Consider the following 27,404-nt stretch of genomic DNA (forward strand, 5'->3'; position numbering starts at 1 on the left):
CCTACTATTTTTAGGACCTTTATTTGGATATTTTCTTACTATTTCACTTGTAAAAGTAGTACTTTTTGAACAAAAAACTTCATTTCAAGACTATTTTATCTTGAGCAGCAAAACACTGGCTCCAAATTGCCTGTTCCATGATTGTGGGATGTTATTGTGCCTCCCACAATTGTGGAACACCTGAATTTAACTGGTATTTTCACAAAAAAAGTTACCAGACCATGGATAAAACATCACTAAGCTTAAGTTTCACTGGTTGCAGTGTGTGAAGTCATTATTTTTAAACAAATATGTACTCCTGAAGAGATCCAAAGTTTGTTTACATCCGTAAGAAAAAAGTGTTCCGAATTTGTGGATTTCAGGGGTAAAAGTTTTTCTTCAAAAACTTGATATAAAAGTTAAAATTTGCAGTTGTTCGATACAGCATTCGAAAGATCGCAAGAAAAGCTTTCAAATGAAGGTAAAAGCGAATCATTAAGTTCAATTATCGATTTGCTATGATTTTTTGAACATTGGACGATCTGTAAACTGTTCCGAATATGAGGGATGACTGTACAAAAATATCAAAATACTCGCAGAGCTATGGATTGCGAGGCAATTAAGAGAAGTAGATCCGGTTGAGGTAAACTTTATCAATCCATATTTCAATGTTTACTTTAAAATGGTTTGCTATTTTTAAAATATAATTGAATGGCAATTGATGCAATAGAAATATCTTAGAATAAATAATAAATTTATTGAAAAACTAAAAAACATTTCGACGGTAACATTTCAAAAGGCATCATGTACATTTTGACACTTTCTGGGTTATTGCATATTCTGAAAGTACTCCTAATAAGCTACCTCTCCACCAAAAATGAGCAAAAGTTACTTCAGTAAAGTCTGTTTAATCATGATTTTAAATAAAGTAACATAAACAAAATCTCTGCCATCAGCAGTCCCTGTTTATATAGCCCTGTCAATCTGTCAAACAAAAGACTACATGAACCGCGTGACGAAAAAAAAGCATCATGAACAAAGCGCCATGTACATTCGGCGAAGAAAAACGAATCATAACAAAGCGTCCCCCTCAATGACAGCAGGGTGATATCGACGTTGGTGATTTCAAAAGAAGTTATGTTTGTTTTTCTCAAATAAAATTACGGAAATAATGTTTTATTGAATTTGGATGATCAAGTATCAATAAAAGCAACGTTTTTCATCGTTTGTTATCATTAGAACATCTTATTTTGCTTTTATATTAAAATGGGAATTGAAAATTGATGCTCAACATTCAAATGCGTTTTTCTCAAAACGCATGGTTTGTACATGATGCTTTTTGAAATGTTGGCGTCGATTTGTTAATACCTTCTTGAAGATATAAAAAGTCCCAAAACGGCACAAACTTCTTTACCGATTTTCCCTTTTTTGGCTCAAGTTGTTTCTCTTTTGCGCGATCCAACAAACACACAAAGCCAAAATCGAAAAAAGGGGAAACAAAACCCGGCCTTTTGTTTGTAAACATTCGTTCGCTGGTGTGCGTGACACAGGTCCGAAGGAACATGAATGAGATGACAGGGTGAATGGAAAGGGTAGAGGCGCGCGCGCAGGAGCGGAACAAGGTGCGAACAAGATGAAAAAAGATTAATCGCGGCCATTTTCCATCAACATTGCAGCAGCAGCATCAGGAAAAAGGGGTGATTTTTTGGATAAATTGGGGATTTTTTGGGCGGTATTGACTTGAGTTTTGAGAAAATGACGGCCGTAGACGAGAGGACGATCTACGCGAAGCTGGAAGCGATGAAGGACATCCGGTAGGTTGATCCGGTCCGTGTTGGTTTGAGTTTTGTTGATTGATGAGGGTTTTTTTTAGCTCGAAAACGCTTCAGCTGGAGAAGGTGAAGCTGAAGATTGTCCGCGAGGTCGAGAATGGGGATGCGGAGGAGAAGTGTCTGGCCGAGTACCGCCGGGAGCTGGAGATGCTGATGCAGGAGAAGATGAGCCACGTCGAGGAGCTCCGGCAGATCCATGCGGACATAAATGCGATGGAAACGGTCATCAAGCAGGCCGAGGAGAACCGGATCCGGTCGATCAACATGGCGAACCGGTTCCACGAGGAGTACGTTCCGCTGAAGACGGAGGTGGACACCATGCGACGGGACTATCTCGGGATGGAACGTCTACCGGAACTGCACGAGGAAGATGGATCCATTATCTCTCCAGAGTAGTAAACTGATTCCGATTGAGGAAGGGCCTGTTCTAACATTCATTTTTTTCTTCTTACAGTCGCTTCCAGAACTACTACACGGCCAACAAATCCATGGCGGCAACGGCAGCCAGCTTCGCCCGTCCTCCGCTGTCCGCCCACCACCCGTTGCCTCCGGACGGTCCCGTTACAAACCTGCCCCCGACGGCTCCACCTGGCTTCCTGCCACCACCGCCGGTGGCCATGCGGATCAACAAACCCCCGGAAATTCCCACCAACCGTCTCCAGCCAGCGCCATCGTCCATCGGAATCGGTCACCCGACGTTCAGGTCTGATTTCAATGTCAATCTGAGGTGAATTACATTCTTTCGTTCATCCCCCTATTTCAATTATCCTAAGTTCTAACAAACCCCCTTCACGACCTTCGGTTTAACACACAATTCTACCCTTGCGTTGATTACGATCCCTATCCGTCCCCCAAAAACCTCACCACAAAAAAACCTTTCAACTAAAACAATTTACCCCAGTTCTCAAAGCATTCGCTCCCTCTGCAGACAACAACCGCCGCCGATGAAGTCGTGTCTGTCGTGCCACCAGCAGATCCACCGGAACGCCCCGATCTGTCCGCTGTGCAAGGCCAAAAGTCGCTCGCGCAACCCGAAGAAGCCGAAAAAGAAGGAGCACTAATCGCCGTAAACATGTGTATTTTGTGTATTGACTGATTCTTATTTTAAATATGTTTATCCCGAGCAGGGTGGTAAGTACTTATTTACTTTGCGTACGGACGCAGACGATTTTAAACTTTAAACAAATATTTAGTTACGAACATCTATATCTCGTACAGTGTAATCGACCATTTTAGCCAGTAGATCGCAGCGCGGTTAACGAATCATTTCTATCAATAAATAAGCTAGTGTAAGCGGAATCTTAGTAATTTGAGAGGAACAAAAAGAAATCCAATTGGAAAAGGTTGCGGACTTACCTTATTCGGTAACTGGAGCGACACAAGCAGCAACTTCGCAGGATTCATGGCTGAGCTCTAGGTTAGTCGCTGACTACCCAGTAACCGCAAGAGAAACTTTGCATTTTGAAAATTTGCCGGCGACGGCGACGTCTGTTTTTCCTCCTTGACCATTATACACCCTTAGTTAGATGTTTCTCCAATCTGGTTTGTAGTAATCGCTTAGTTTGTCCGATGTAGCTCGTATCGTAACTGCAGGAAACCTTGTAGATGCCGGTTTTTCCTAAAGTCGTCCTTCGTTGAACCTAAGATGGATTCCAACTGCTGCTTTTTTTCGTAGTGGCTCTGCTGGTGACGTAAGGGTAGTGAGTGACATTTTGTGGAGCTTTCTTCCCTTCTTGTCGATGATTGCTTGGATAGTAATTTTGCTGTAACCGTTGTTTCCGGCTGTTTCAAATATGTACTCCAAATTCCTTCTGTTTATGTGCTTTGCTGTCATCCTGTCACCTAGAAATTGAGAACTGGAAAAATCAGGGACTTTCGAAGAAAATGACAACAACTCTTTCACGACAAATCTACACTTCATTTCTTAACCTACACTAACGTCATCCTCTCGCTGGCCCATCGTAAAGTCCATCATCCCGAGCGGATCGTCCATCAATCCGTCCGCAGCAAACCCGTCGTCCTCCTCCTTCATCGTCCGCTTCTTCTTCTTGGCCGGCTTCTCCCCGCTCGCCCCTTCCCCAGCCCCCACCGCTTCCCCTACCAGCTCCGCGTGGAATCTCCGCTCGTGATTCCGACACGTCTTGGCCAGCGAGAACGTCAGCGGGCAAAACCGACACGTGAATCGAACTCCACCCTGCAGGTGCCCCTTCATGTGCGCTTCAAAGTGCTTCTTCTCCTTGATGCACGTGTAACAGGTCGGACACTCAAAGAACGTCGGATTGTCGTGGATGCGGCTGTGGTTCTTCATCTTGGCTTCGGTGGGGAAGACCTTCGCGCACACTGGACAGGGCGTGGACGATTGGTGCATTCGCTGGATGTGCTTTTGGAGCAGCTTGTCGGAGGCGAAGAAGCGCTGGCAGGGCGTGCAGCTGAACTCCGTTTCGCCGGTGTGCGACTTGATGTGGAGGTCGAGCTTTTTCTTGTCGCGGAAGGCGCGATTGCAGATTGGGCAGCGCTCCTCGGCGAGTTCACGCTCGTGCAGCAGCATGTGCGCGCGGAGTCTGTACGGTTGGGAGAATCCTTTGCCGCAGGTCGAGCACATAAAGTGCTGCTCGTCGTGACTCTTGAGGTGTAGCTTGAGGCCTTCGGCCGAGACCAGCTGCTTGTCGCAAACGGCACACTTGAAGTCACGCGCGTTGGTGTGATTGTTGAACACGTGGCGTTTGAACGATGCCCGCAAGTTGAACTCTTTGCCGCAGATGTGGCACATGTACTGTCCAGGGGTGTTGGAGGCGCGTTCGCGGTTCGGATTCCGGTGACGACCCATGTGCGCCAACAGCTGCTTCCTCGTCGGATAGCCGCGGCCGCACAGGTCACAAACGTGGTTCTTCATATCCGGATGGGTTTCTTTGATGTGAGTTTGCAGCATCAACGCACAGATGAAGCTCTCGTCACAGTTGGGACAGTCGTGGGAGCGAGTCTTCGGCGCGTGTCCCCTCATGTGAGCCCGCAGTGCCGACGCCGATCCAAACACGGACTTGCAAACCTCACACTCCATCGGATCTGTCATCGGGTGAGCCTCCGCTCGGTGTTCCAGCATCTCGCCCTGATCGGCGAACCGCTGGTGACAGGTGCGGCACGTTACGCCCGGGTCGCGCTTGGTAATTTTGTGATCCTCGCGGCGATGCCTCATCAGTTCGGCCTGGTCGTTGAACGTTTGCTCGCACAGCCGGCAGGTGATGCGGCCGTGGGACGATTTGTGCGCGGCCAACGCGCCCTTGGTGGTGAACTCTTCGTCGCACTCCTGGCACTTGAACGTCACGACTGGGCGACCCGCGGCGTGGACCCTCTGGTGGCTTATCTGGGAAGAGACAAGAAGCAGATATTCGCAATTCGCAATTTTCAGTGTAAGAACGGGCCTTGACCGATCTTATGCACTAGGTTCCCGACGAACACGCACTGCCCTTACACCTACATCTCACCCTTGCTCTGAGTCAGTACGAGCAACACGCTAGAACACGCTTTGAGTGTTCGTGCCAGGCATGCACACCTTCTTTTCCGGTTACGCATTTTAACTCGGCCGGGGGCGGTACATTACGTAGGGTTTGATGTAAGTATAAGCGCCTACAGTTTAATAAACCGACAGAAACCAAGAGCAATAAAGTTTAGATTACAAATTACTGTGCACTAGCTAACCCGCGAGTTTCAGTTCTGTCCAGATCCGATTATGCCACGAACCAAGCACCAGACGCTCTTATGTGCGTTAACATAAAATGACATTTATAGTGTGCCTATCAACTTTCATTAAAGCAAAAACTGATATATTTTTAGTTTGAATTCAAAAACTAATTGTTATTTACTGTGTATTGTTTTCTCCTGAAATCTTCCCTATTGTTGAGTCGTGTTTGTCTGTTTCTATTTCTTTTGCCGCGGTATTTTGTTACAATATTTTGGTCCTAGGCATTTTAGAAAAGTTTTTCAAAAGTACAATAGTAATATTTGAGTTAATCCTTTAATCATTCCATAAATTGAGTAAGGGCTCGAACCTCACTTGCTTAAGAAAAAGGTGAAGTTTCAAAACAAAGGACAGTGAAGGAAATATACTATGTAAAGAATCAATAGTAAAATATAGTAATTTATGAAGTAGATAAACATGGTGTCGATCCAAATCCCAAAATAAAATTCCCTGACCTCTCCAGACCACCATTTTTTTTTATTTTCTATTTTTTACTAACATATTGTTTAGAGCGTTTTTATGGTTTCATGCATTTTCCTTTTTGAATATTGGAAATTTAAGATATTGAAAAACTTCAATGATTTTTTTATTTTATTTTTTTAACGATGGGTTCTGCAAAAACTTAAAAACTTTTTTTTTATTTTGTCAATCATTTTTTTCTTATCGACCATAAAAACCACACATTGGTTGATTTTGGCAGAATTCAAACGAATTAGGCCAATGCCATTTTTGATTGTATTTGAAAAAAAAACTAAAGGTTTTGGAGACAAAAACTTGAAAAAACATGTAATTTTGCAGAACCTTAAGAAAGATTCCGAAAAATTAAAAAATAAGAAAAATATACAATTAAGTGTGCATTTTTCAAGCACATGTTTACGGTTTTTAAAAAGATCTAGGTTTTTTCAACAATGTTTGTATTTAAAGTAAACAGTTTTCTGGATATTTGAAGAAAACATCTTCTTAAATAATTTTACAAAAAAATATTTTTGCTATAAAATTAAAAAAAAAAGTTTTCTTCCTTGACCAGAGCCTACAGACGATCAATCACACGATCAATACATTTTATAAAAATAAAAACAAAATACAACCTGCTCGAGCTTTTCGAAAAGTCATTATTTATCAAACTTAGATATTTGGGTGTTTTGGAATAGATTCCAAATCTAAGCTCAATCTGACCACGGGAACTCCACCTTGTAAGCCCTTGAATGTTGTTTGGGAAAAATATGTAAAATGTAGTTGAACAATCCCTTAAATCTCGGATGCTGGATCTTAATTAAAGTTGAAACAACTTTCCCGAAGAGACCATATTTTATTAATTCTTGAACTCTCAAATTCCTTTATTCAGGGTTGTTACGGAGAAATCGAAAAAAATATCCGCGCCATCCCAAAACCCAATCCGCGCGAAATCCGCGTCATTTTAAGAAAAACATTTTTGCGACAAACATATAAAAGAGTTTCATAATAAATTCAATTTTGTAATTTCAGAACAAAGAATCTTGAAAAGCTTATAATAAATTTTTGCTAGGATTAGGTAAACTAGAGGGAAAAGCCAAAACAAACATTTTGGCAAAAAAATCAAAAATTTCAACATTTAGAAATATAAATCTAAAAACTAAAACCAAAACTAAATAAAGAAAAATAATAAAATTTTAAAATTGTCATAAATCCTCGATCTTGAGATTTTAAATACTTCAAATTTTATCAGGTTTTCTGTAATCTAAGATGGTAACAAAAAAGGCAGCATTCAAGAACCTAGGAATTTAGGAATTTAAGAATTTAAGAATTTAAGAATTTAAGAATTTAGGAATTTAAGAATTTAAAAAAACTCCTCTCCCGTTCAATGGCTTGCAGACCATATTTGGTCAATATTCTTGGCTTTGAAGTTAAGAAAACGCATTTAAAGCACATTGCAATTATTGAATCATAATAAAAATATTTTTTTTCATATTAAAAATCACATTGAAAATTGAAAAATGTTACATTTTGGTGTAGCTTCGCTAAGAATCGGTCTTATGCAAAAATGGATTTTGCAAGAATATTCCATAACACTTTTTGTTATTTTAACAGTATTTGTTATTGAAATGACATGAATTTTGTTATTACCGTCTGCCCGGGACGTAACGCGCAACACTTTTCGTTTTACTGGATTGACACCGCATCAGAAATAGAGCCCTTAGGACAAAGTTCTTCGTCAAAAAACCCCAAAACTTACCAAATTGTGATTCCGCTTGAACTTCATGCCGCACGTCGCGCACTCCCACTTGCGCTCCGACGTGTGCGTGACCCGGTGATCCCTTAGCGCCGACCCGTTGTCATAAGTGTTCCCGCAGTCCACGCAGATAAAGTTCTTCGTCGAGTTTTCGTGCACCCGTCGCTTATGCGTCATCAGCGTGGAGTGGGACGAGCACTTTTCCTGGCAAATGTCGCAGCAGTGGCCCTTCTCGGAGTGACCTCGCATGTGCCGCTTCCAGGAACTCTTGGAGCCCAGCTGGATGTTGCACTGGTCGCAGGTGAACTTGACGCCCTCGTGCACCATCCGGACGTGCTCCTGCAGATTCGCGTTGCTCATGTACGTTTTGGGGCATTTCTCGCAGCGGAAGGGACGGTCGCGGTCGTCGTGCTTGGTGGCCATGTGCCGATCGAGCAGGTCCTGCTTGAGGAAGCCTTCGTCGCAGATGTTGCAGGCCAGGATGATGGGGCTGCCGTCGGTGCCGTCAGAGATTTTGCGGACGGCGGTCTTCAGGAGGGCTTCCTTGCGCGCGATTCGGTCGGCTTTGGCCTGTTTCTTCTTGCTGGTGAAGACGGGCTTGTCGGTTTTGTCATCTTCGGAGGAGGATTCCGATTCGGAACTCTCGGATGATTCTGCCGGTTGGATGATGATCGCACCAGGTTGTTCGTCTTCTACCGGTTCCGTTTTGATCAAAACTTCCGGTTGAGGTAGCAGCTCGTCCTGGATATCAACGGGATCTTTCATAGCGTCTTCAGCGTCAATTTGAACCTCGCAGGTTGTTGTCGTCGGTTCCGTCCCCATCCAACCAACGCTCATAACTAAAGCGTGCTTCTTCAAGTGCTTCTCCAACCTTGCCTCCTCGCAGAACCGCTTGCCGCACTCTTCACACTTGTACAACGCCGGCTTCCAGTGATCCTTCCCGACGTGCATCTTGAACTTTTCCTTGTTCCACCTCGTAACCAGTCCAAACTCGGCGTCACAAACCGAACAAGTCAACGTACCTCCCTTCACGACGTAATTAATCACTTCCTCCTCGTCCCCGCTATCCTCGAACTCATTCCCCAAACAAGCCGGGTCATCTCCGGAGTTAGACGGCCCCCCATACTCCCGATCCAACTCCGCCAGCAAGTGCTTCCGCAACTGCAACACCGACCCAAAACACAACCCACAGTGCGTGCAACGGATTTCCGACGTCGACGAACTTCGCCCACCATTCACGTGGCCAATCATGTGCCGACGCAGGTCCTTCATGTCGCGGAAGGGTCGCCTCCGGTGAACCGGACACGCCACGCACAAGTACCCATCCTGGGAGATCAGATAGTCCAGCGAGTCAAACACGGACTGGAGATTGTAAACCGGAGGCGGTGAGGGCTAGAACAAATAACAATTAATTTTGTAAACTTTTGAAAAACTATTCTGCTAATAATAGCTGATTCCGGGACACCCTAACGAGTTCGCCCGAGCGTCGTCACATCTGTTGCTGAAGCCCAGAGCTCAACAAGTCAGGATGGCCGAGCGGTCTAAGGCGCTACGTTCAGGTCGTAGTCTACTCTGTAGGCGTGGGTTCGAATCCCACTTCTGACAATGTCTTTTTTGCTGGTTGAAACTCTTTTTTTGTAAACGCAACGCAAATCTGACAGGTTTGTCACTGTTTTTGTTAAACAAAATGTTTTTAAACAGTAAAATTAACGTTTTAATAACAATATTTCAACCGCTACAAAAGTAGTTACCAACTCAGAACCAAAACAAATCGCCCCAACCATAACACCCTCTAACCTCTCTAAATAACTTACCACCTCATCGCAATCCAGCGGCTCCGGCTCGAGCTTGGGCTTCTGGTCTTCCGAGTCGGAACTGAGTACGATTTCCGACATTTTTTGAAAAGGAAAAACACTTCAAAAACGCGAATCCATTTGGCAAGAATCGCACTAAAATTTGCCTTGTTTACACTTTTTCAAGCGAACGGGATGTCAAACAAGTTTGACAGATAGAAATGACAGTTGAAGAGAGGAAGAGAGTGTGCCCTTCGGAAATGTTTTGCGCGTGAAGTTAACTTTTGTTGATTTTTGTGGCTGGAATCATTTATAAAGTAATTTATAAGTTTTTGTGTGAGAATTACAATATTTAATAAGTTTAATGACTTGCTAGTTAAATAATTAAAATAATAATGATAATGATTTTGTAGTTGATTAAATTACATATTCAGTTAATTTGTAATTTGTAATTTGTTGTTTTATTGGTTACGATAGCCTGTTAGTATAAACTGTGCACCAGGTCAAGGATTTAAACATAACGAAAAATTACAGTTGGATCCAGTTAACAGATTCCTGCGTGTGTTGGTGCAATTTCAGGGGAAAAAGATAGTGGAAAAAGAGTAAATAATTATTTTTGCCGGGTCAACAAAATTAAAAGTGTCAAGCATAATTTTTAAAATTTCGAAACGGAAAGCATCGCAAAACTACAATAAATTTAATAACAAGTAATTACATTATTACAAATTTGCTGCTTTAAAACATTTGCAGAATTACAGTGAATTTATGGAAATATTTTTATCCTAAACTTTAACGACTTTTACAATTCAAAATTTGAAAAAAGATGAAAAATTAATTTTTTTTTCATAAGCGCATTAATAAACACTATACAATGTTTTCCCAATTGTTTACAGTAGATTTTACAAGATTTTTCAATTAATAATTCTATTTTAGTAAATTTGTTATGCCCCCAAGTGCAGCATGGTATTTGCGAATCGAAGGAATTTCCTGTTAAATTCATCGTTATCGTGCTAATTTGGTCCAAAATGCACGAGTGACAAGCATTTTGGACCAAATTGAGAACGTCATTTTGTGCAGCTCACAATGCCTAACCTTCACAGATCCACAAAGTTTATTTTTGTCACTTTACATATGAAAGAAGTTGCAATCTTGTCGTGCTATCTTGACACAGCCTGAAAATTGATGCAAGTGCGAGAATTGGCCAAAGGGATTGCAAGTCAGAACGCGTTAGACACACGTATGGCAGACTACCGTAAACATTTGTTATTATAACTCGGGACTCCGGCAACCAAATTCTACCAAACTACGGGACAATGCACATAATAGTCAGACAACCAAAACGCGTTAATTGTTGTTTACATTCGTGCAATTAAAACGCATTTTTATCGGAACGTCAAAAAAGTGCGACAAGTTAGCACATTTCTTATGCTAATTAGATAGGAACCCTAACAAGCTTACCCGGGCAGATGGTAATAACAAAATTCATGCCATTTCAATAACAAATACTGTTAAAATAATAGAAAGTGTTATGGAGTCTTCTTGAAAAATCAATTTTTGCATAAGGGTTTAATAACAGTTTATGTTATCATAACAACATTTGTTATCGGTCTGATATTGGTTGAAAGCCAAAACAACTTTGGAATAACATTTTTTCTTATGGAAGAATAGCTCCAACTGTTATTGGGATGATCGGATTAGTTGTGAAAATAACAAAAAATTATAACGAAGATTTGTTCAAAGAATAACTAACAATTTTATTAGACTAATAACAAAAAATTCATAGCGACGAATAACAAATCTTGTTATAGGGGAACAGCATCTAATTCCAGCGTGACTCTAATGTTGGCAGGTCAGAACTTTGACATTCAATTAAAGCTAATTAAAAGCGTTTTCAACTGAAATCGAGTGATAAATAGCTCAATAAGAAGTGCGCAAGCAAGTTTCTATCAAAAGTTTTGCAAAATTAGTTGTTTAAATAGTGAAAATCAGCAAAATGGATGGAGTTAGGAGCGAGTCCTTAACCTGCCAAACATACGAGAATTTCCCCTAAATAACATAAAATGTTATTGGCCTAGTATTTTCAAATATCAAAAAATGTTATTCAAAAGTTATTTCCGTCTGCTCGATAGCACAAAAGAGAACAGAGCCATCGGAATATTAAATGTGATGTTTTTTCAATAAGGATGACAGCACATTGCTTTAAATTGCTTTATTTATTGCTGAAATAGAAAATAGGCTGAAATTTTATAGGAGTAAATCTTCCAAATATTCGTCGAATTCCTCTTCCCTCGTTTTATCCTCGATTTCTGGACCTGTTTTAATGTAAAAATAAAAATAAGTTAAAACTACCCAAACAAATATCTAAAGACCAACCTTTTGACCAAAGATTCTCCGCGGAAGTTGAAGATCCACTCGGCAAATCGAGCTCATTTGTCGATTCTGGTGGTTTGCTGATTTCTTGATCAATTTCTTGTGCGTCTTCTTTGGACTTATCCTGCTGTTCCACAGCTGTAACGTCTTCCTCGATTTCGGTGTCACCGCTTCTCCTAGACTTTTTCTGCGAACGTTCCCGTTTCTTCAACCGCTTAATTTCCCGCTTTTTGGAGTGATAATTCAACTTATCCGAACATTTCGGGCACAATCCTTGAACAAAACCCTCGTCATTTGTATGCTTGGTCAAACTATCGAAAATGTCCCTCTCGACTACTCACGTAACTTGACCAGGGCGTTCTTCTTGGCCCCATGTTCCAGATAGGCAAAGTTGACCTCCCAGCTGCGCAGCGTGTCTCGTTCCTCGCATGCTCGACTGCCGCAGATGAATTGGCCTTTGCCGACGACGACCTCCTTTTCGATTCGCCAGCGCATTGCAACCTATGAGGTATTTTTTTTTGTAGTGTACTGCCGTTCTACGCATAATTGTCCCATGTCAGTTTTGGACGATTTTGACTTTATTACATTTTTAAGTTTAGTTTGATGTGTACTTTGAGAAAAACACATAAAATCTGGTACTTTGTTCGGAAACTCATTAAAAACAACACCAAGTCTGTTTGTCACATCGTTGTACTTCTACGCATAATTTTCCCACCAAGTATTTTCTTTCACGAAATTATCAATTTAACGAAGTATTGTGTCTTGTTTACCAATTGTATAGCAAGAGGATTACAAATAAGAGTGAGAAACTGCTAACTGGAGTGATTAGGGACTTATGGAGTGAATAGGGACCCACGGGACAATTGGGTACTAAAGCCCTATGTCAATTTTTATGTACAACGGTAAAAAACACGATTAAAAACCATTTCTGATCACTTTTTTTTATTTTAATGCAAAAAAAAAATTGACAAGACAACATTTTTTAGATGGATCAACTATGGTCCCCTTGGAACGAGCTGTCAAGTAGGAGCTTTTCTGTCAAGAAGGACCGCGAGGTTAATTTTTAAAAATTGATTTAAAAATCCATTTTAAACTCTTTGTGGTCGTACAAAGGGTCATTGTACTCAGAAAAATAAGCTTTATCGCTGTAAACAATAATATCAGCAATCTAAGCTTCATTTTAGGACCCAATTATGCGTAGAAACACAGAAATCGGTCGAAAAATTTCAATCGCTTTTTTCTCAGTTGCACTTTTTTGAAAATGGGACAATTATGCGTAGAACGGCAGTGTACATATAAAATTTTCATCGAGAATCTTTGATAACATTGTTGTTATCTTCAAACAACATTTTTTGAATCAATGAAACATTTTACAGTCAACTCTAGATTAAATTTTCAAAACAACCTACCCCTCATGGGTTTCCTATGCAGATAGGGCCTTTTGAAAATTTAATCGAGAACTTATAAATTCGGAATTTTGTTTAAAATTTACATATAAACCAATATTTTAGAAAATTGTACTGTCACATTTGATTCAATTTCAAAAAACTAACCAAAAAATTAATTTGGTCTAAGCTATGAATTTAGAATATTATCTATTTGTAGACCTTTTCAAAAGTAATGCTTGATTTTATAATTTTGAAATATTTTGAATTGAAAAGATCAAAAAATTCCCAAAAGTTTCATATTTTAACATTGAAAATTGGACCAATAGTTTCGGAGATGTCGTCAGTTGAAAAATGCAGGCTAATTAGGTGACAATAAAAAAAATCATGTATCTTAGAAACTAATTGAACGATTTCAAAGTCTAAGAGAGAAAAGTGCTTTTATTATATTTTTAAGGATCTCTAATTTCAGTAACTATAACGTGAAAAGGATACAATTTAACAAACAAAAATTTATTTACTTTTCGATTGCATTAATTTGCTTTTAAAAATGATTTTTAATAATTGTTTTGTCAAGTTTTTATAAACTTCTAAAAAACATGATTTTTTCAAAAATGAATGTCTCCTCAACCCGATTTTATAAAATATAGGCTCATAGAATTTATTTTTCAGTCCCCTAAAACATATAAAAAATTTCGAAAATTAAATTTAAATTTTTGAGTATTCAACTTTTAGTGATAAAAAATTAAATAAAAAAAGATTTTCCTGTGCACCTATTTTTCCGAAAAGTCGAAATCGATCAGAAAATCCCTTTTCAGGATACAGAATTTCGTACATTGGCATTTTGTATGTAATTTTGCCCACAAAAATTTATGGCAACTTGTATGCAGAAAAAGGATCAAAAACTTTCAAAAAACCTAAAGCCCTAAGTAAATTTTTATGTGCAACGGTAAGAAACACAATTAAAAACCATTTCTGATAACTTTTTTTTTTTCATTTTAATGCAAAATTATAAATTGACAAGACAACATTTTTTCGATGGATCAACTATGGTCCCCTTGGAACGAGCTGTCAAGTAGAACCTTTTCTGACAAGAAGGGTCGAGAAGTTATTTTTTTTAATTGATTAAAAACCCTTTTGATTTTTTTTTGTGGTCGTACAAAGGGTCATTATACTCAGAAAAATAAGCTTTATCGTTGTAAATAATAAAATCACCAATTTAAGCCTAATGTTATGACCCAATTCTGTTCCCTTTACCCTTTTTTGTTCTACCCATAACAAAAACAATTCCAAATCAAAACCCACCTTATTCTCCTTGTACCGGCTAAAATCCGCAATGCAGTACTCCTTGAACAGCTTGTCGTAGTACTTCTTGGCCAGCTCCTTCTCCCACGAATCGACCGTCTCCCCGTCCCACAGGAACCGATGGTTCTCCCGGATCACGTCGTGGTCCGTTTTGTCCCGGGACGAATCTCGCTGCAGCCATCGCGTCGCCCCGGGCCGCGTCAAAAAGTACTCGTTGATCAGGTGCTTGTGCAGCTCGTACGGGCTCAGCTTGGCCAACCGGCGGGACATCCTGACGGGACACCGGTTTCCGGTCACTTGAAACACGATTCCCGGCGACGCGCACTCGATTCGCCAAGTTTGTGTGTTTTGTAAATAAACCCTTCAGAAACGTCAAACGAAACTTTTTCAGAGAGTGCTTCGACGATGACTCTCAGTTCTGAGAGTGAGTTCTCTCTCTTTGCTCTCACTCTCATTTGACGCAGCATCCAGCATGATAATCTTCACGCGTGTGATAAGTTTTTGCGCGACGCGCCAGACGCGCAAGAAAGTTCGCGATCGGCGGAGGTTTTTCAATTTTTGTGGAGCGTTTAAAATTTCTTGTTTTAAAATGGTAATGTGTCGACTTTGTGGAAAAAATTCTCCTAAGAATGACATTCTTAAGAAAGGTAAGTTAAGTTGGTTTAAATATTAACTGGGTTTAAAACAAGATTTTTGACCAATTTAGCCAAATTTTACCTTAAACAACTATTTTTTCTAATCTTTTTTCAGACCGTCACTTCCAGGAAAAGGCCAACGACGTGATTTGTATGTGGGTAAGTTCCGAACCTTAAAACAAGGAAAAACAAGTTTCCGCGTGCTGGTCTTTGAACCCCGCGTAATTTTGGCGAAATGACCATCGTTGAAGTCCTCGTTGAAGCTCTTGAAGCGCGCGCGCGTTGAACTCCCCACTCAAGTCGTCGTCGTCCGCAAGTTCGGAAGCCGGGGGGGCGTGGGGCGGTGTGGAAAACGTGGTCAAAAGTGAAAGCGAAAATAATCGTTGGTTTGTGGCTTTATTATGATTGGATACATGATGTGATTGAAGAGTACGCGCGCACTTTAAGTTTTTCTTTGTGGAAATCTGGGCTTGGCGAGTTCAAGTTGGCTGGCTCAAGTGGGTTTCGGGTTTCGCGGGCGCGCTCGCTTGGTTGAGGAGGGCAGATGTATGCAAAGTGGATTTGTGGTGCTGGCCTGATTATGTTTCGAAGCTTCAGGCTGGTCAGCAATGGAACATGAGGTTCAACGAAGATGTAAATTGGATCGATTACTGTTATTGGAAAGTTTTGATCATAATCCAGGGCATCAGCCAAGGGCAACCGATCAAGTCCGTAATGGTCCGTAAATTAATATTCCGAATAGGCCATCGAGGGAAATATACCCATTCCAATCAAACACCTATCTTCGTCATATGGAGAGTTTGATGCTCGATTAAAGCTCCAAAAATACAATTTAGGCTATAAACTTACCAGCAACAGTACCGCCTCGAGTAATCACGCAAATGTATGCTACTTACTTTCCAAAAAGATCAAATTTAATACACTTTCGATCATAATTTCTATTTTGCGAGACCATTTCTCATCATTTTGGTGGCACACACATCTACATGCAAGATCAGAGGTTAACTGCTTAACGAAAGTCGCCTTCAATATCTCATCACTTGCGCTAATGATTTCAAAGCGCTTGAGATATAACATTGCTTCCAACTACCGGCAACATGTTCTTTTGAACATTAGTTAGTCACTCACTTGAAAAATAATCCCGAAACATGTAAATAATTAGCAAACGCCATCAAAAAACAAACGCGTTAAGTCTTTTGACGTTTCAATTTTGACCACCCATTCCAATCGAAGGCTGAAGAAAACCGAGCGAGAAGCGAAGGCTAATAGAGAACAAAGGGTGGCCACCAACACCACCAGCAGCGCTTGTGCTGTTGCCAGCAATCTTTATCTATAAATGCTACTTTTCGTGAGTGTTCGCTTAAAATTTCGTCCATTTTGGCAGCAATAAGCAGACCCAACAGAGCGCTGGAAGAAAAAATGAACTAAGCTGAAAATAAGAAAATGGGCGTGGCCCAATGTACTCGGCTGATTAGAATGCGTTTGGGAAATATGTTTTTTAAATGCTTGAAAAAGGAATAGCATAACTTTCAATAAAAGTGAAAATGAACAGAAATGTTGCTCTACTCGTTGGTGTACTCGGTTTTAGTGAATTTTAAGAAACACTCCAGATTATCCAGCATCATTCAAACACGACCGCTTAGGGTTCGTTCAAAAATTACGTCCATGAATAGAGGGAGGGGGGGGGGGGGGTCTGAGGTTTGTGACAGCCCATGTTAAAGGTATAGGAAAAGTGCGTGACAGGGGGGAGGGGGGGGGGTCTGAAATCCTGAAAATCTCTGGACGTAATATTTGAACAAACCCTTATAAGGCTTAAAATGGGTATAATTCCCCTATATTCCCAGATCAATTTGAGCATTTTTGGTGTCTTATTTAACGCCCAACGCAAGCCTCCCAAAAAAGTTGGAACCGCGGTAACTTCAACCCGCTGGTACTCAAGCACACGGAAAAAAAGTCAATTCTCGTAATCGTGAAGTGTGTTCATGACTCATTAGGGTGTAATATGGTTGTACGGAAAAAAATAAAATTGTCCAAATCTAATGAGCACAGATTTTTTTCAGTTCCTTTTAGGGTCCTTAACAACTCCCCAAAGTTTGGGAACGATTGGTTTACTCCTCACTTTGCGCAAAGCGATTCAATTGTCCATATACATTATAAGAAAAATATTTTTTTTTGAATTTTAATATTTAAAAAATCCAAGTTTCACGCTGTACTAAAACCGGATTCATATTCGGATGCTCTGGAAGGTGCTCTACAACTTTCCCCAAGAGAGTATGGTTCTAACTTGCTCCTATAAAAAGATACAGCGTGTTCAAAACTCGTCTAAAATGTGTTTTTTGCTCGAAAATCACGTTTTAGACGAGTTTTGAGGACGCTGTATCTTCTTTACGGGAATTGATTTTTCTCAGTGCATAACCAATCGGGAAGATTATTTTTTCCTGTGATTTGTAAAGATGTTTAGATGATCCTAGAACTTTGTAAAAGTCGATTTGATCAAATCTGTAATTTCTTCGACCGAAAACTGTCTGTAAGTTGGAATGATGTTTTCGGTCGAAGAAATTATAGATTTGATCAAATCGAGTTCGAGTTCGAGAAGTAGAAGTAGAAGTAGAAGAAGAAGTAGAAGTAGAAGTAGAAGTAGAAGTAGAAGTATAAGTAGAAGTAGAAGTAGAAGTAGAAGTAGAAGTAGAAGTAGAAGTAGTAGTAGAAGTAGGAAGTAGGAAGTAGGAAGTAGGAAGTAGGAAGTAGGAAGTAGGAAGTAGAAAGTAGGAAGTAGGAAGTAGGAAGTAAGAAGTTGGAAGTAGTAAGTAGGAAGTAGGAAGAAGGAAGTAGGAAGTAGGAAGTAGGAAGTAAGAAGTAGGAAGTAGTAAGAAGGAAGTAGGAAGTAGGAAGAAGAAGTAGGAAGTAGGAAGTAGGAAGTAAGAAGTAGGATGTAGTAAGTAGGAAGTAGGAAGTAGAAAGTAGGAAGTAGGAAGTAAGAAGTAGGAAGTAAGAAGTAGGAAGTAGTAAGTAGGAAGTAGGAAGTTGGAAGAAGGAAGTAGGAAGTAGGAAGTAGGAAGTAAGAAGAAGAAGTAGTTAGTAGGAAGTAGGAAGTAGGAAGAAGAAAGTAGGCAGTAGGAAGTAGGAAGTAATAAGTAGGAAGTAGTAAGTAGGAAGTAGGAAGGAGGAAGAAGGAAGAAGGAAGAAGGAAGTAGGAAGTAGTAAGTAGGAAGTAGGAAGTAGGAAGAAGGAAATAGGAAGTAGGAAGTAGTAAGTAATAAGTAGGAAGTACGAAGTACGAAGTAGGAAGTACGAGGTAGGAAGTACGAAGTAGGAAGTACGGAGTAGGAAGTAGGAAGTAGGAAGTAGAAAGCAGGAAGTAGGAAGTAAGAAGTAAGAAGTAGGAAGTAGGAACTAGGAAGTAGGAGGTAGGAAGCAGGAAGTAGGCAGTAGAAGTAGAGCACAGATCATGTATTGTTATTGGTTTTAAAATATATAGTGAATTTATAATTACATTAAAAGTATTTTTCCCCAATCCCTCGATTACAGCTCATCACCAACAAAGACTCCTTGCCGAACGACGTCTGCGACCCATGCCAAACCCAAGTGGAACAATGCTACACCTTCAAACATGCCTGCCGTTCAACCCAGCAAGGCTTCAAATCCGGTGCCATCGCCCTTCCCAAGCCACCAGCCCCCCTGGTGGACTGTTCCGACATCGTGCAGCAAACGCTGGACCTCATCACGAGTTTGGCCCCGCCGCGAAAGCGCGGCCGACCTCCAAAAGAGAACCGGCAACCACCGGCCGAGACTGCGTCGGTCAGAGTGGTCAAGATGAGGCGCAAAAATGGCCACCGACTGATGCCGTACCAGGACGAGAACGGGAACCGGCTGCTCGTGCCGCGGCCGTGGGCCCGCAAGTACAAGGAAGCGGCCTACATGTCGACGGAACAGTACCGGAAGTACGCCACCCGGATGGACGTCAAAGCGCGGCCCAAGAAGACGATCGTGTGCGACGAGTGCGGGAAGGAGATTCCCGAGACGCGGATCGATGGCCACCGGAACCGGCACCTCGGGTTGACGCCGTACGAGTGCGAAAAGTGCGGCGATAAGTTCCACTGCAAGATGAACCGCCGGAACCACGAGCTGAGGAACCACGTCGTGGGGGAAAAGCGGTCGTGTGAGACCTGCGGCAAGGAGTTTACCAGCAACATGACCTACAAGCAGCACGTGCGGGTTGTCCACGGGGAACGCCGCTATGCGTGCACCATTTGTCCGCTGAAGATGGCATCCAAGTAAGATAAACTTCAAAAGACTTAATACGAAACCAATTACAAACATTCCCACTAATCTCTGTTTTAAGGACTGCATTAACGACGCATCTGAAAATGCACAACCAAACGCGGGACTTCAAGTGTGCCGAGTGCGGGAAGAAGTTCTACGCCAAGTCGGTTCTCAACATTCATATGCGGACCCATAGCGGAGAGCGGCCTTACCGGTGCAGCGTGGAGGGTTGTGGGGGCGAAGGGTTCGTACACCGGAACATGTACGTGTTTCACATGGAGCGGAACCATCCGGGGGAGCCGTTGATGTACCTGGAGGCAAAAGGCAGGATTAAAGAGTCGTGGAGGAAGAAGTTGGCCAGTGTTTAGACTTCCTGCAGGAGTTGTGATGAATTTAACAAAAAAAAAGTTGATTTGAATTGAATTTGATATTATTTCTTTTAAGTTAAGAAAATAAAGGTTAAAAGACACTACGTTGTCAATCCAAACTCTCCTGCTTAATTTTCGTCTCAATCCACCCGGAATATTTTGGCACCCTCACATAAACTCCGGAAACATCCTTCAGCCCACAACCCATTCCCCAAGCCACGATCCCAGCCTGCACGAACGTCCCGTCCCCCCGATCACACATCAACGGTGCCCCTCCGTCGCCCTTGCAAGTGTCCACCCCAGCTTCACCCCCTGCGCACAGGAATCCCGTGTGCAGCCGGAAGAACGGTCCCAACCTCGTCTGCCGCAGCATCCGTTGACAGGCTCGATGCTCAACCACCGGAAGTTCGACCTTCTTCAGCACTTCGGCGTAGGTTCCCCGCTTGACGTCCTTGCCCCAACCGATGGCCACGCACCGTTCGTCGTCGAAGGAATCATCCCCCGTTGGCAGGCAGAGCAGGTTGACGTTCTTGGCCAGGGTTGCTGGCTTGTTCAGGATCAGCAGGGCCAGATCGTTGTGGTACTTGAGGGTGTGCCACTCCTCGTGCTTGATGATCTTCCGCACGGCAAAGTCCTTGTGCTTGTGAGGTTCGTTCGCGTTGGCAATGTCCCAATCGCCCAAGCGGACCGTCAACCCATGCGGGGTGGTAAAGTTTCTCAGACAGTGCGCTGCTGTTAGGACGACCTGCTTGTGGATCAACGAGCCACCGCAAAAGTACTCTAGCTCGTTCGTCGACGAATTCCGACGGAACAGTCCGGCCATCCAGGGGAACTCGCCGTACTGGGCGACAGATACGTCTTTCACGCGGTACATGTAACCGTTGGGGTGGCCCCGGCCGCATGACGGGGGTGGTTCTGGAAGATCGTCCTCGTTTTGGGGATTGTTTGAGGTGGGGTTTATACGAGGGTTGGACCCCTCGTGAGGGCAGCAACGTTTCAGGAACATTTCGCATTCATCCTCGTTTTCGGCCTTGTTAACGCTCACTTCTATTGGTTCTCCTCCAAATCTGGAATATTTAGTGTATTTTTTACACGTTTCAATCAAAACCAATTTCTAATTGTACCTTTCTCCAAACTCAATGATGCTTTCTCCATCGGTTACGATGCTGTTGTTCACACAGAGGTGAATATCCACGCAATATCCTCCAGGACATTTCTGAAAAAGTTTAAATTACATTTTCGTATCAGCTACACGGAGAAAAAAGAGCATGTACTTACAGTCAAATCTTCAAAAGGATCATCTTCGTCGGAGTTCTGTGCCAAAACCTGTCCGAACAGACACAACATACCAAGTGTAATCAAATTCATATCTCTGGGAGAAGTTTTTTTTCTCTGAAAAGATCAGTGATCCGACTACGTCGAGTGTTAAAAACTGACTGAGTCGATTGATACTGCAGTTGCACATTGATTAATATTAATAGGTTGCGTTTGCTATCAGCTGGGAGTACCCTCCATGGAATTGTTATTATTTATAACTTATTTTAATATGCTCGTCATAAGCCAAGCACATATAGTAAAAATTACCGTTACACTCAAACCCCGATGGGTTGACCCAACTGTTGTCGAACGAACGGGGTCACTTTTTAAACGGAATTCACACACACCACCAAACGTTTGTTTTGATAGTGTGCGTGAGCGCCGTGTAAAAAGTGACCGTTCGTCACTTTTTAGTTTGACTTTGACCAACCAACGGGGTACTAACTAAAAAAGTGTCAAACGAAAAAGTGACCAATGTCACTGACCATCCACCGGGGGTTGAGTGTATACCGTTCTTCCGTTCCTAACAATCTATATATAAAAAAATTCGACGGTTTTGTTCAAACGCGAATCAATTCAACACGGAACGACGGATCGAGGTGCTCTTTGTTGCGTTGGGTTCTTATAAGTCCAAAGAAGGTTCTTACGCCAAAAAGTTACATCTTTGGCCACTCTGGAATCGATTCCGGAAGATCTGCAGATTGTATGGGAAAAGTTACGTATAATCAAATTTTGATCACAGGAGGCTGAATAAGTAAAAAAGTTAAAAACGTATACAAACAAAATAAAGGCAGAACGAAGTTTGTCGGGTAAGGCTTAAATTTTATAAATTTTCTTAAACATCACTTTTTATCCAAGGATTTTTATAAATAATTTTAATTTTACAATTATTCAAACTAATTAATTGTGAAATTAAAATAAATAGGGGAAAGTGGGGCAAGTGTAACAAGCTAAGGAAATGCTCGTTATAACGCATTAAAAACGTTAAAAAATCTGTCGGATGTTTAAGAATCATCTTATTCCAGGTCTTGACTGAGACTTTGATAGAACAAGTTTTTAAAAAAATCTGTTTTTTAAAGTAAAAAATTGACTTTAAAATTTTTGATTTTTCGTACGTTCTACTCAACTACACGGAGAAAAAAGAGTTCCCAAAATCGTGAACAAGCGTTCATGAAAATAGGAACCACGAACAAAGTGTTCAAATCTCATGGTACGATTTCGAAAAACGTACAATGGAATTTGAACACTTTGTTCGTGGTTCCCATTTTCATGAACGCTTGTTCACGATTTTAGGAACTCTTTTTTCTCCGTGTAGTGGGGCAAGACGAACAACCCGTTGGGGCAAGAGAAACAATGCATGAAAAAACATGTTAATTCACTAACAATTGAACTATTATCACTTAGATACATCAGATTAGGATGTATTTGAAATGTTTCTTTCATTTTTAGATTAAAAAATATTTTACTAAAAATTTGACCGTTTTTACGAAAAAGAAAAATATTTCTTAGATGATAAATAGTAAATTTTCATGATATTATTATATCGTATATGGACAATTTTCAAAACAATTGTTTACCAGTTTTTAAGAACTTTTATGTATTTTTTCACAATAAAATATGTTGCTGCAGCAATTCGTATTTTTTTCCATACTAAAAATCCATATGGTACACTTGCCCCACCTAAACAAGATTTTTTAAAAGCTCTCTACAAAAATAACCAAAACATAAATCATACTTTATAATACGTGCAAGTCATTGGTAGGGACACTACTGATCTAGGAAAAATAGCATTTTGATAAAATGAGCCTTAAAACGAACCCTAAGCCTTATTTTGTACTTTCCAAATATTATAAGAAAACAAAGGTTTTGAAAAAAACTTAATTGAATCCTATTCCTCGTGGCGTTTACGTCGTTTTGGCGGTTCTGTGGTAGTAGAATCAGCTAATTGCATTGCTAGCAACAATTCCTCATACTGGAAATAATCAAAATGGAAAAATTAAGGCCTTACGAGCGATTGTTCCTCTTGCCCCATATGGTCGTCTTGCCCCACCTTCCCCTAATAAAATCAAAAGAAAAATCTAAAAGCTAATTTAAAACAATACATTTTTTCCTAATGATTCACGTTTTTAACCTATCTGTGGTTTAAAATTCAAAATTTGTCAAATGATTAAAACATATTTTTTTGATTAAAAATGCAACCAATAGTTGTTGTACAATGTATTTTAAATAGGTTACCATCGATTTTAGTATTCGAAGAATAAAAATAATTGAGTCCAGAACTTAAGTTTCGATTGCTGATTTGATTGTTTCCTACGATGTTTATTTTTTATTAAGCACAATGACCCTTTGAACATCATAATGTGTTCAAAATGGGTTTTTTGATAGTTTATTTAAAAAAAAGCATCGCGGCCATTCTTCACAGAAAGTCTCTCCTTTGACAGCAGGTTCTAAAGGGACGATAGTTGATCGATCATTAAATGTAGTCTTTTCAATTTATTTAATTTTTACATTAGGCCATGGCAAATTTAAATTTTTTAACTCTTCTTCCCACCTTTTTTTAATTTCCTCAAAACATTGAGGGGGCAACAAAAATTATTGATTAAAAATTAAATTGAAAAACACTTTTAAAATCGATAGTGAATAATTCATTATGGATTGCATAACGCTGATATGTGCATTTTTAATGAAATTATTACTTTTAAATTTCATTACAAATTTTGAATTAAAAGGGACCACATGTCGGTAAAACGTAAAAGTTGAAGAATAAAATCTTTCAATGTATTCATGTATTGATTCATAGCTTGCAAATTTGAAATTGATGTTATACATAAAACATTTTTTTTTTATGCATGATTTTTGAAATTTTGAAACGAAATTGCGTTAAACATCAAAACAGTTATGCTACTTTGAAAAATTTCCAAAATTTCTACGAATTCTTGAAAATATTTTCATCCCTAACTTTTTACGTTTTGTACCAATATGTGGTCCCAACATTCAAAATTTGTAAAAAGATTATAAGTTTTAGGCCGTTGCATATATTTTTCAAAGTTTATGTCTCTTGCCTCTGGCCAAATCCGAGGAAGAGGGGGTTTAAGGATTATAAAAAATGAAAAAATAAAATAATTTGCCGTAGTTCCAGCATTTCAATGATTTTTTTCACGATAAATTTATAATATTTTTTAACTAATTTATTCATGCAAAATGGCTAGCAAAGTAGGAAAATGTATTTTAAATTGTTCTCAGGGTATTGCATGTAAAATTTCATAAAATAATATTTTTTAATTTTTGTCTAGTAATTTTTTATTATTACGGTGCTGAGGAAATTCTTTTAATGTTGAGTTTGGGATTGAATTGATTATAAGGTGAACGCATAACGAGTGTTTTTGTGATCATCTTCAGACCGAATCCCTCTTTTTTTCATCTAGACCATTTTGTGTGAATCACCTTACAGAACGCATTTCGATTCTTCAATTGAATTATTTTCAATTCCATCTGGGAGCCAATAACACATCTTTGTACATAATGTAGACACGCGGTGACGGGGATTCCCTCGCAATCTTTGAACTGAGCGCGATCTTACGCGAGTCCGCACCTCAGTCTTTCCGAGAAAGTCCAACGAGACGGATTCAGTTCACTAGACCGGTAAGAGACACTACAGGATGACCTTGCTGGTGATACTAAGAACTCTGTACCTTTTCACGATAGTGCACTGCTTGAGATCGGGCTCGGCACAAAAGTTAGTTGATGTAGATCGTTTGGAGGTTAGTATATGTGATGATCCAAGTGGTTTTGACTATTATGTTCTGGATTTCCTCAGGAATGCCCCGGCGGATATTGCGTCAGGCTACACCTGTGCATCAACGAGACCATCGTAACGGAGGAGGAATTTGAGATCGACATCAGAAATCGCATCGGCAGCGATCCCATTGAAGTTAGGTATAGTGAACGTTCTTGATCGTTACAACTTAATTTGGAACGTATCTCCCTCAGCACAAACAAGGATGAAAATCCGGATCCATGCGAACAATTTCTACTGCGATGTTGCCCCGCCGAGAAGGATAGTACTACGATTAGTCCGATAGAACCAGCAATATCAACGGATCGACCGGAAGTCATTCCGGAACCACCCCGATCATGCGGTCGCGGATATCCAGCTGGACACATTGTTCACGTCCAGGACAACTCGCTGGCGCAGTACGGTGAATTCCCGTGGACTGCCGGACTTTTCCAGACCGGGGGATCTGCCGAAGGTTCCGCCTACATCTGCGGCGGGTCGTTGATCCATCCGCGGGTGATCCTCACCGCAGCCCATTGCGTACGTAACGTCACCCATCCGGATCAACTGATGGTCCGTCTCGGCGAGTGGGACATTGCCAACGAGAACGAACCGTACGCCCATCAGGACTTTGCCGTTCATAAGATCATCAAGCACCAGGAGTGGCACCCCCAGAAGTACCACAACGATCTTGCCCTGTTGATCCTGGACAAACCGGTCGTTTTGGCCGAGGGCATCAACACGGTCTGCCTACCGAAACCAGGTCAATCCTTTGACAACAAACGATGCGTGGCCGTCGGTTGGGGCAAGGACGTCCGCAAGAACCGTCAGTACGCCGACGTGCTGAAGAAGATCAAAGTGCCGGTGATCGAGCACGACCGGTGTCAACAGATGCTCAGGCAGACCAAGTTGACGTCGGTCTTTCGGCTGGACGGTAGCTTCCTGTGTGCCGGCGGGGAAGTCGGCGTGGACACGTGCAAGGGCGATGGAGGTTCACCGTTGATGTGCGATCGTGGTGACGGAACGTACGTACAGACCGGGATCGTAGCCTGGGGAATCGACTGCGGTCGGGAGAATGTTCCCGGGGTTTACGTGAAAGTGGCGAAATTTGTGGAGTGGATAAAGGGGACGATTCAGCGGGAAGGTTTGACGATGGTATGATCATGTCTAGTACTTGTGAAGACCGGGATCAATCGTTTGGGTTATTGTGAAATTACCAGTTTCGAATAAAAAACTCTCCATATGCTCCAAAAAATCATTTAGTCCTTAATTATTACAATTCATTTCCCCTCAGTTCCTCGCAACAGCCTCAATACCTTCCAGGTTTAGCTGATCCTCGATCCAATCGACAAACTTGGCCACCTTCAGATACACCCCCGGAACGTTCTCTTGCGCGCAACCCACACCCCAGGCCACGATCCCGGTCTGCACATACTTCCCGTCCCCTCGATCACACATCAACGGTGCTCCTCCGTCGCCCTTGCACATGTCAACTCCGGCTTCTCCGCCGGCACACAGGAAACTCGAGTGCAGCTGGAAGATCGGTCCAAGCAGCGTTTGACGCAACATTCGTTGGCAAGGCCTGTTGGCCACCACCGGAAGTTCGACCTTCTTCAGCACTTCAGCATACTTGTCCTTCTTGACGTCCTTGCCCCAACCGACGGCCACGCACCGTTTACCGTTGAAATCTTCGTCCACTTCCGGCAGGCAGACCGAGTTGATGGTCGGACCCAAACTGGCCGGCTTGTCCAGGATCAGCAGGGCCAGATCGTTGTGGTATTTCTTGGTATGCCACTCCTCGTGCTTGATGATCTTCCGCACGGCAAAGTCCTGATGCTCGTACGGTTCGTTCTCGTTGGCAATGTCCCACTCGCCGAGACGGACCGTCAATCCGTGCGGGTCGGAGAAGTTCCTCAGACAGTGGGCTGCCGTTAGGACGACCTGAGGATCGATCAACGATCCACCGCAAAAGTATTGCGGCTGATCTGACATTGGATCGTCGCGGAACAGTGCCGCGGTCCAGGGGAACTCGCCGTACTGGGCAACGAAATCGGTGTTGTTCACGCGGTAGATGTAACCATCGGGATGACCCTGACCGCAGGTCATTGGCGGTGGAGCGTCCGGTTGATCTTTAGCTTCCGGTACAGGCGGAACTACTCGTATGTTAGCTCGATCTCCGTGAGGACAGCACTTGAGCAAAAATTCTTCGCAGACATCGTTGTTATCGTCTTTGTCTGTGCTGACCATTATGGGTTCGTCGTAATCGTCAGCGGCAGTTCTGTAAAGTTGGATGTTGAGTAATAATTGAGGTAATTTTTTATTAATGACTCGATGTTACCGGTCATCGATTAAACCTTCGCCTTCCGTCACGATTCTATTGTTTTGGCACAGGTGAATGGCCACGCAGTATCCTCCGGGACATTTCTTAAAGAAGAAA

The 27,404-nt window shown here is 41.6% G+C and overlaps 7 protein-coding genes and 1 non-coding gene across 11 annotated transcripts in view; 4 read left to right on the forward strand and 4 right to left on the reverse strand.

The window, feature by feature from the left end:
• The first annotated feature begins 1,627 nt into the window (after positions 1 to 1,627).
• On the forward strand, positions 1,628 to 3,104 carry LOC120431046 (zinc finger C4H2 domain-containing protein). 4 transcript variants are annotated; one of them, XM_039596199.2, is made up of 4 exons: positions 1,628 to 1,793; positions 1,853 to 2,203; positions 2,266 to 2,514; positions 2,713 to 3,104. In XM_039596199.2, the coding sequence occupies exons 1-4, from the start codon at positions 1,735 to 1,737 to the stop codon at positions 2,870 to 2,872; spliced, it is 819 nt and encodes a 272-aa protein (XP_039452133.1). In that variant the 5' UTR covers positions 1,628 to 1,734; the 3' UTR covers positions 2,873 to 3,104. The 4 variants fall into 4 exon arrangements, with proteins under 4 accessions (XP_039452133.1, XP_039452132.1, XP_039452135.1 ...); XM_039596198.2 differs by having other exon boundaries at positions 1,630 to 1,793; positions 2,266 to 2,538; XM_039596201.2 differs by having other exon boundaries at positions 1,632 to 1,793; positions 2,740 to 3,104.
• Positions 3,105 to 3,368: 264 nt separating this feature from the next.
• Positions 3,369 to 9,719, reverse strand: LOC120431045 (zinc finger protein 585A-like). The gene is made up of 4 exons (XM_039596197.2): positions 9,571 to 9,719; positions 7,760 to 9,148; positions 3,745 to 5,172; positions 3,369 to 3,491 (listed from the first exon to the last, which is right to left on the reverse strand). Exons 1-4 carry the CDS (start codon positions 9,649 to 9,651, stop codon positions 3,369 to 3,371), a joined length of 3,021 nt encoding a protein of 1,006 aa, XP_039452131.2. The 5' UTR covers positions 9,652 to 9,719.
• Positions 9,279 to 9,361, forward strand: Trnal-cag (transfer RNA leucine (anticodon CAG)). Its single transcript has one exon. It is a non-coding gene; the product is annotated as a tRNA-Leu (tRNA).
• A 2,024-nt stretch (positions 9,720 to 11,743) lies between the features above and the next one.
• LOC120431047 (protein FRA10AC1 homolog) lies at positions 11,744 to 14,930 on the reverse strand. The gene is made up of 4 exons (XM_039596202.2): positions 14,610 to 14,930; positions 12,261 to 12,420; positions 11,923 to 12,192; positions 11,744 to 11,861 (listed from the first exon to the last, which is right to left on the reverse strand). Exons 1-4 carry the CDS (start codon positions 14,877 to 14,879, stop codon positions 11,794 to 11,796), a joined length of 768 nt encoding a protein of 255 aa, XP_039452136.1. The 5' UTR covers positions 14,880 to 14,930; the 3' UTR covers positions 11,744 to 11,793.
• Positions 14,931 to 15,172: 242 nt separating this feature from the next.
• On the forward strand, positions 15,173 to 20,015 carry LOC120431048 (zinc finger protein Xfin-like). Its single transcript, XM_039596203.2, has 4 exons — positions 15,173 to 15,256; positions 15,360 to 15,403; positions 18,773 to 19,518; positions 19,587 to 20,015. Exons 1-4 carry the CDS (start codon positions 15,199 to 15,201, stop codon positions 19,873 to 19,875), a joined length of 1,137 nt encoding a protein of 378 aa, XP_039452137.2. The 5' UTR covers positions 15,173 to 15,198; the 3' UTR covers positions 19,876 to 20,015.
• Positions 19,923 to 21,302, reverse strand: LOC120431044 (inactive CLIP domain-containing serine protease A28-like). Its single transcript, XM_039596196.2, has 3 exons — positions 21,154 to 21,302; positions 21,000 to 21,091; positions 19,923 to 20,942 (listed from the first exon to the last, which is right to left on the reverse strand). Exons 1-3 carry the CDS (start codon positions 21,241 to 21,243, stop codon positions 19,985 to 19,987), a joined length of 1,140 nt encoding a protein of 379 aa, XP_039452130.2. The 5' UTR covers positions 21,244 to 21,302; the 3' UTR covers positions 19,923 to 19,984.
• A 3,491-nt stretch (positions 21,303 to 24,793) lies between these two features.
• LOC120431052 (inactive CLIP domain-containing serine protease A28-like) lies at positions 24,794 to 26,215 on the forward strand. The gene is made up of 3 exons (XM_039596206.2): positions 24,794 to 24,953; positions 25,010 to 25,128; positions 25,183 to 26,215. The coding sequence occupies exons 1-3, from the start codon at positions 24,852 to 24,854 to the stop codon at positions 26,126 to 26,128; spliced, it is 1,167 nt and encodes a 388-aa protein (XP_039452140.1). The 5' UTR covers positions 24,794 to 24,851; the 3' UTR covers positions 26,129 to 26,215.
• LOC120431053 (phenoloxidase-activating factor 2-like) overlaps positions 26,209 to 27,404 on the reverse strand; it is a 5,778-nt gene continuing 4,582 nt past the window's right edge. Inside the window, exons 2-3 of the mRNA XM_052708084.1 lie at positions 27,306 to 27,391; positions 26,209 to 27,245 (exon numbers count right to left, since the gene is read on the reverse strand). Coding sequence (XP_052564044.1) covers positions 26,258 to 27,245; positions 27,306 to 27,391 — 1,074 coding nt within the window. The 3' untranslated portion in view covers positions 26,209 to 26,257. The remainder of the gene's footprint in view (positions 27,246 to 27,305; positions 27,392 to 27,404) is intronic.

Source organism: Culex pipiens, chromosome 2 (assembly GCF_016801865.2).
Source record: "Culex pipiens pallens isolate TS chromosome 2, TS_CPP_V2, whole genome shotgun sequence".
Taxonomy (NCBI): domain Eukaryota; kingdom Metazoa; phylum Arthropoda; class Insecta; order Diptera; family Culicidae; genus Culex; species Culex pipiens.

What these genes read in the sequence shown, in the direction of transcription:
- LOC120431045 (XM_039596197.2), bottom strand. Translation starts at nt 9,651, where the DNA reads ATGTCGGAAATCGTACTCAGTTCCGACTCGGAAGACCAGAAGCCCAAG. An exon ending in CGCTGGATTGCGATGAGGTG is followed by an intron (nt 9,149 to 9,570) that starts GTAAGTTATTTA and finishes TATTTGTTCTAG; the next exon opens with CCCTCACCGCCTCCGGTTTA. An exon ending in AGCGAGAGGATGACGTTAGT is followed by an intron (nt 3,492 to 3,744) that starts GTAGGTTAAGAA and finishes CGTCACCAGCAG; the next exon opens with AGCCACTACGAAAAAAAGCA.
- LOC120431052 (XM_039596206.2), top strand. Translation starts at nt 24,852, where the DNA reads ATGACCTTGCTGGTGATACTAAGAACTCTGTACCTTTTCACGATAGTG. An exon ending in TTGATGTAGATCGTTTGGAG is followed by an intron (nt 24,954 to 25,009) that starts GTTAGTATATGT and finishes GGATTTCCTCAG; the next exon opens with GAATGCCCCGGCGGATATTG. An exon ending in AGCGATCCCATTGAAGTTAG is followed by an intron (nt 25,129 to 25,182) that starts GTATAGTGAACG and finishes TATCTCCCTCAG; the next exon opens with CACAAACAAGGATGAAAATC.
- LOC120431048 (XM_039596203.2), top strand. Translation starts at nt 15,199, where the DNA reads ATGGTAATGTGTCGACTTTGTGGAAAAAATTCTCCTAAGAATGACATT. An exon ending in ACGACGTGATTTGTATGTGG is followed by an intron (nt 15,404 to 18,772) that starts GTAAGTTCCGAA and finishes CCTCGATTACAG; the next exon opens with CTCATCACCAACAAAGACTC. An exon ending in CCGCTGAAGATGGCATCCAA is followed by an intron (nt 19,519 to 19,586) that starts GTAAGATAAACT and finishes CTCTGTTTTAAG; the next exon opens with GACTGCATTAACGACGCATC.
- LOC120431046 (XM_039596198.2), top strand. Translation starts at nt 1,735, where the DNA reads ATGACGGCCGTAGACGAGAGGACGATCTACGCGAAGCTGGAAGCGATG. An exon ending in GAAGCGATGAAGGACATCCG is followed by an intron (nt 1,794 to 1,852) that starts GTAGGTTGATCC and finishes GGTTTTTTTTAG; the next exon opens with CTCGAAAACGCTTCAGCTGG. An exon ending in GGATCCATTATCTCTCCAGA is followed by an intron (nt 2,204 to 2,265) that starts GTAGTAAACTGA and finishes TTCTTCTTACAG; the next exon opens with TCGCTTCCAGAACTACTACA.
- LOC120431047 (XM_039596202.2), bottom strand. Translation starts at nt 14,879, where the DNA reads ATGTCCCGCCGGTTGGCCAAGCTGAGCCCGTACGAGCTGCACAAGCAC. An exon ending in GCCGGTACAAGGAGAATAAG is followed by an intron (nt 12,421 to 14,609) that starts GTGGGTTTTGAT and finishes AATACCTCATAG; the next exon opens with GTTGCAATGCGCTGGCGAAT. An exon ending in GAACGCCCTGGTCAAGTTAC is followed by an intron (nt 12,193 to 12,260) that starts GTGAGTAGTCGA and finishes GTTTTGTTCAAG; the next exon opens with GATTGTGCCCGAAATGTTCG.
- LOC120431044 (XM_039596196.2), bottom strand. Translation starts at nt 21,243, where the DNA reads ATGAATTTGATTACACTTGGTATGTTGTGTCTGTTCGGACAGGTTTTG. An exon ending in ATCCTTTTGAAGATTTGACT is followed by an intron (nt 21,092 to 21,153) that starts GTAAGTACATGC and finishes AAACTTTTTCAG; the next exon opens with AAATGTCCTGGAGGATATTG. An exon ending in ATCATTGAGTTTGGAGAAAG is followed by an intron (nt 20,943 to 20,999) that starts GTACAATTAGAA and finishes TAAATATTCCAG; the next exon opens with ATTTGGAGGAGAACCAATAG.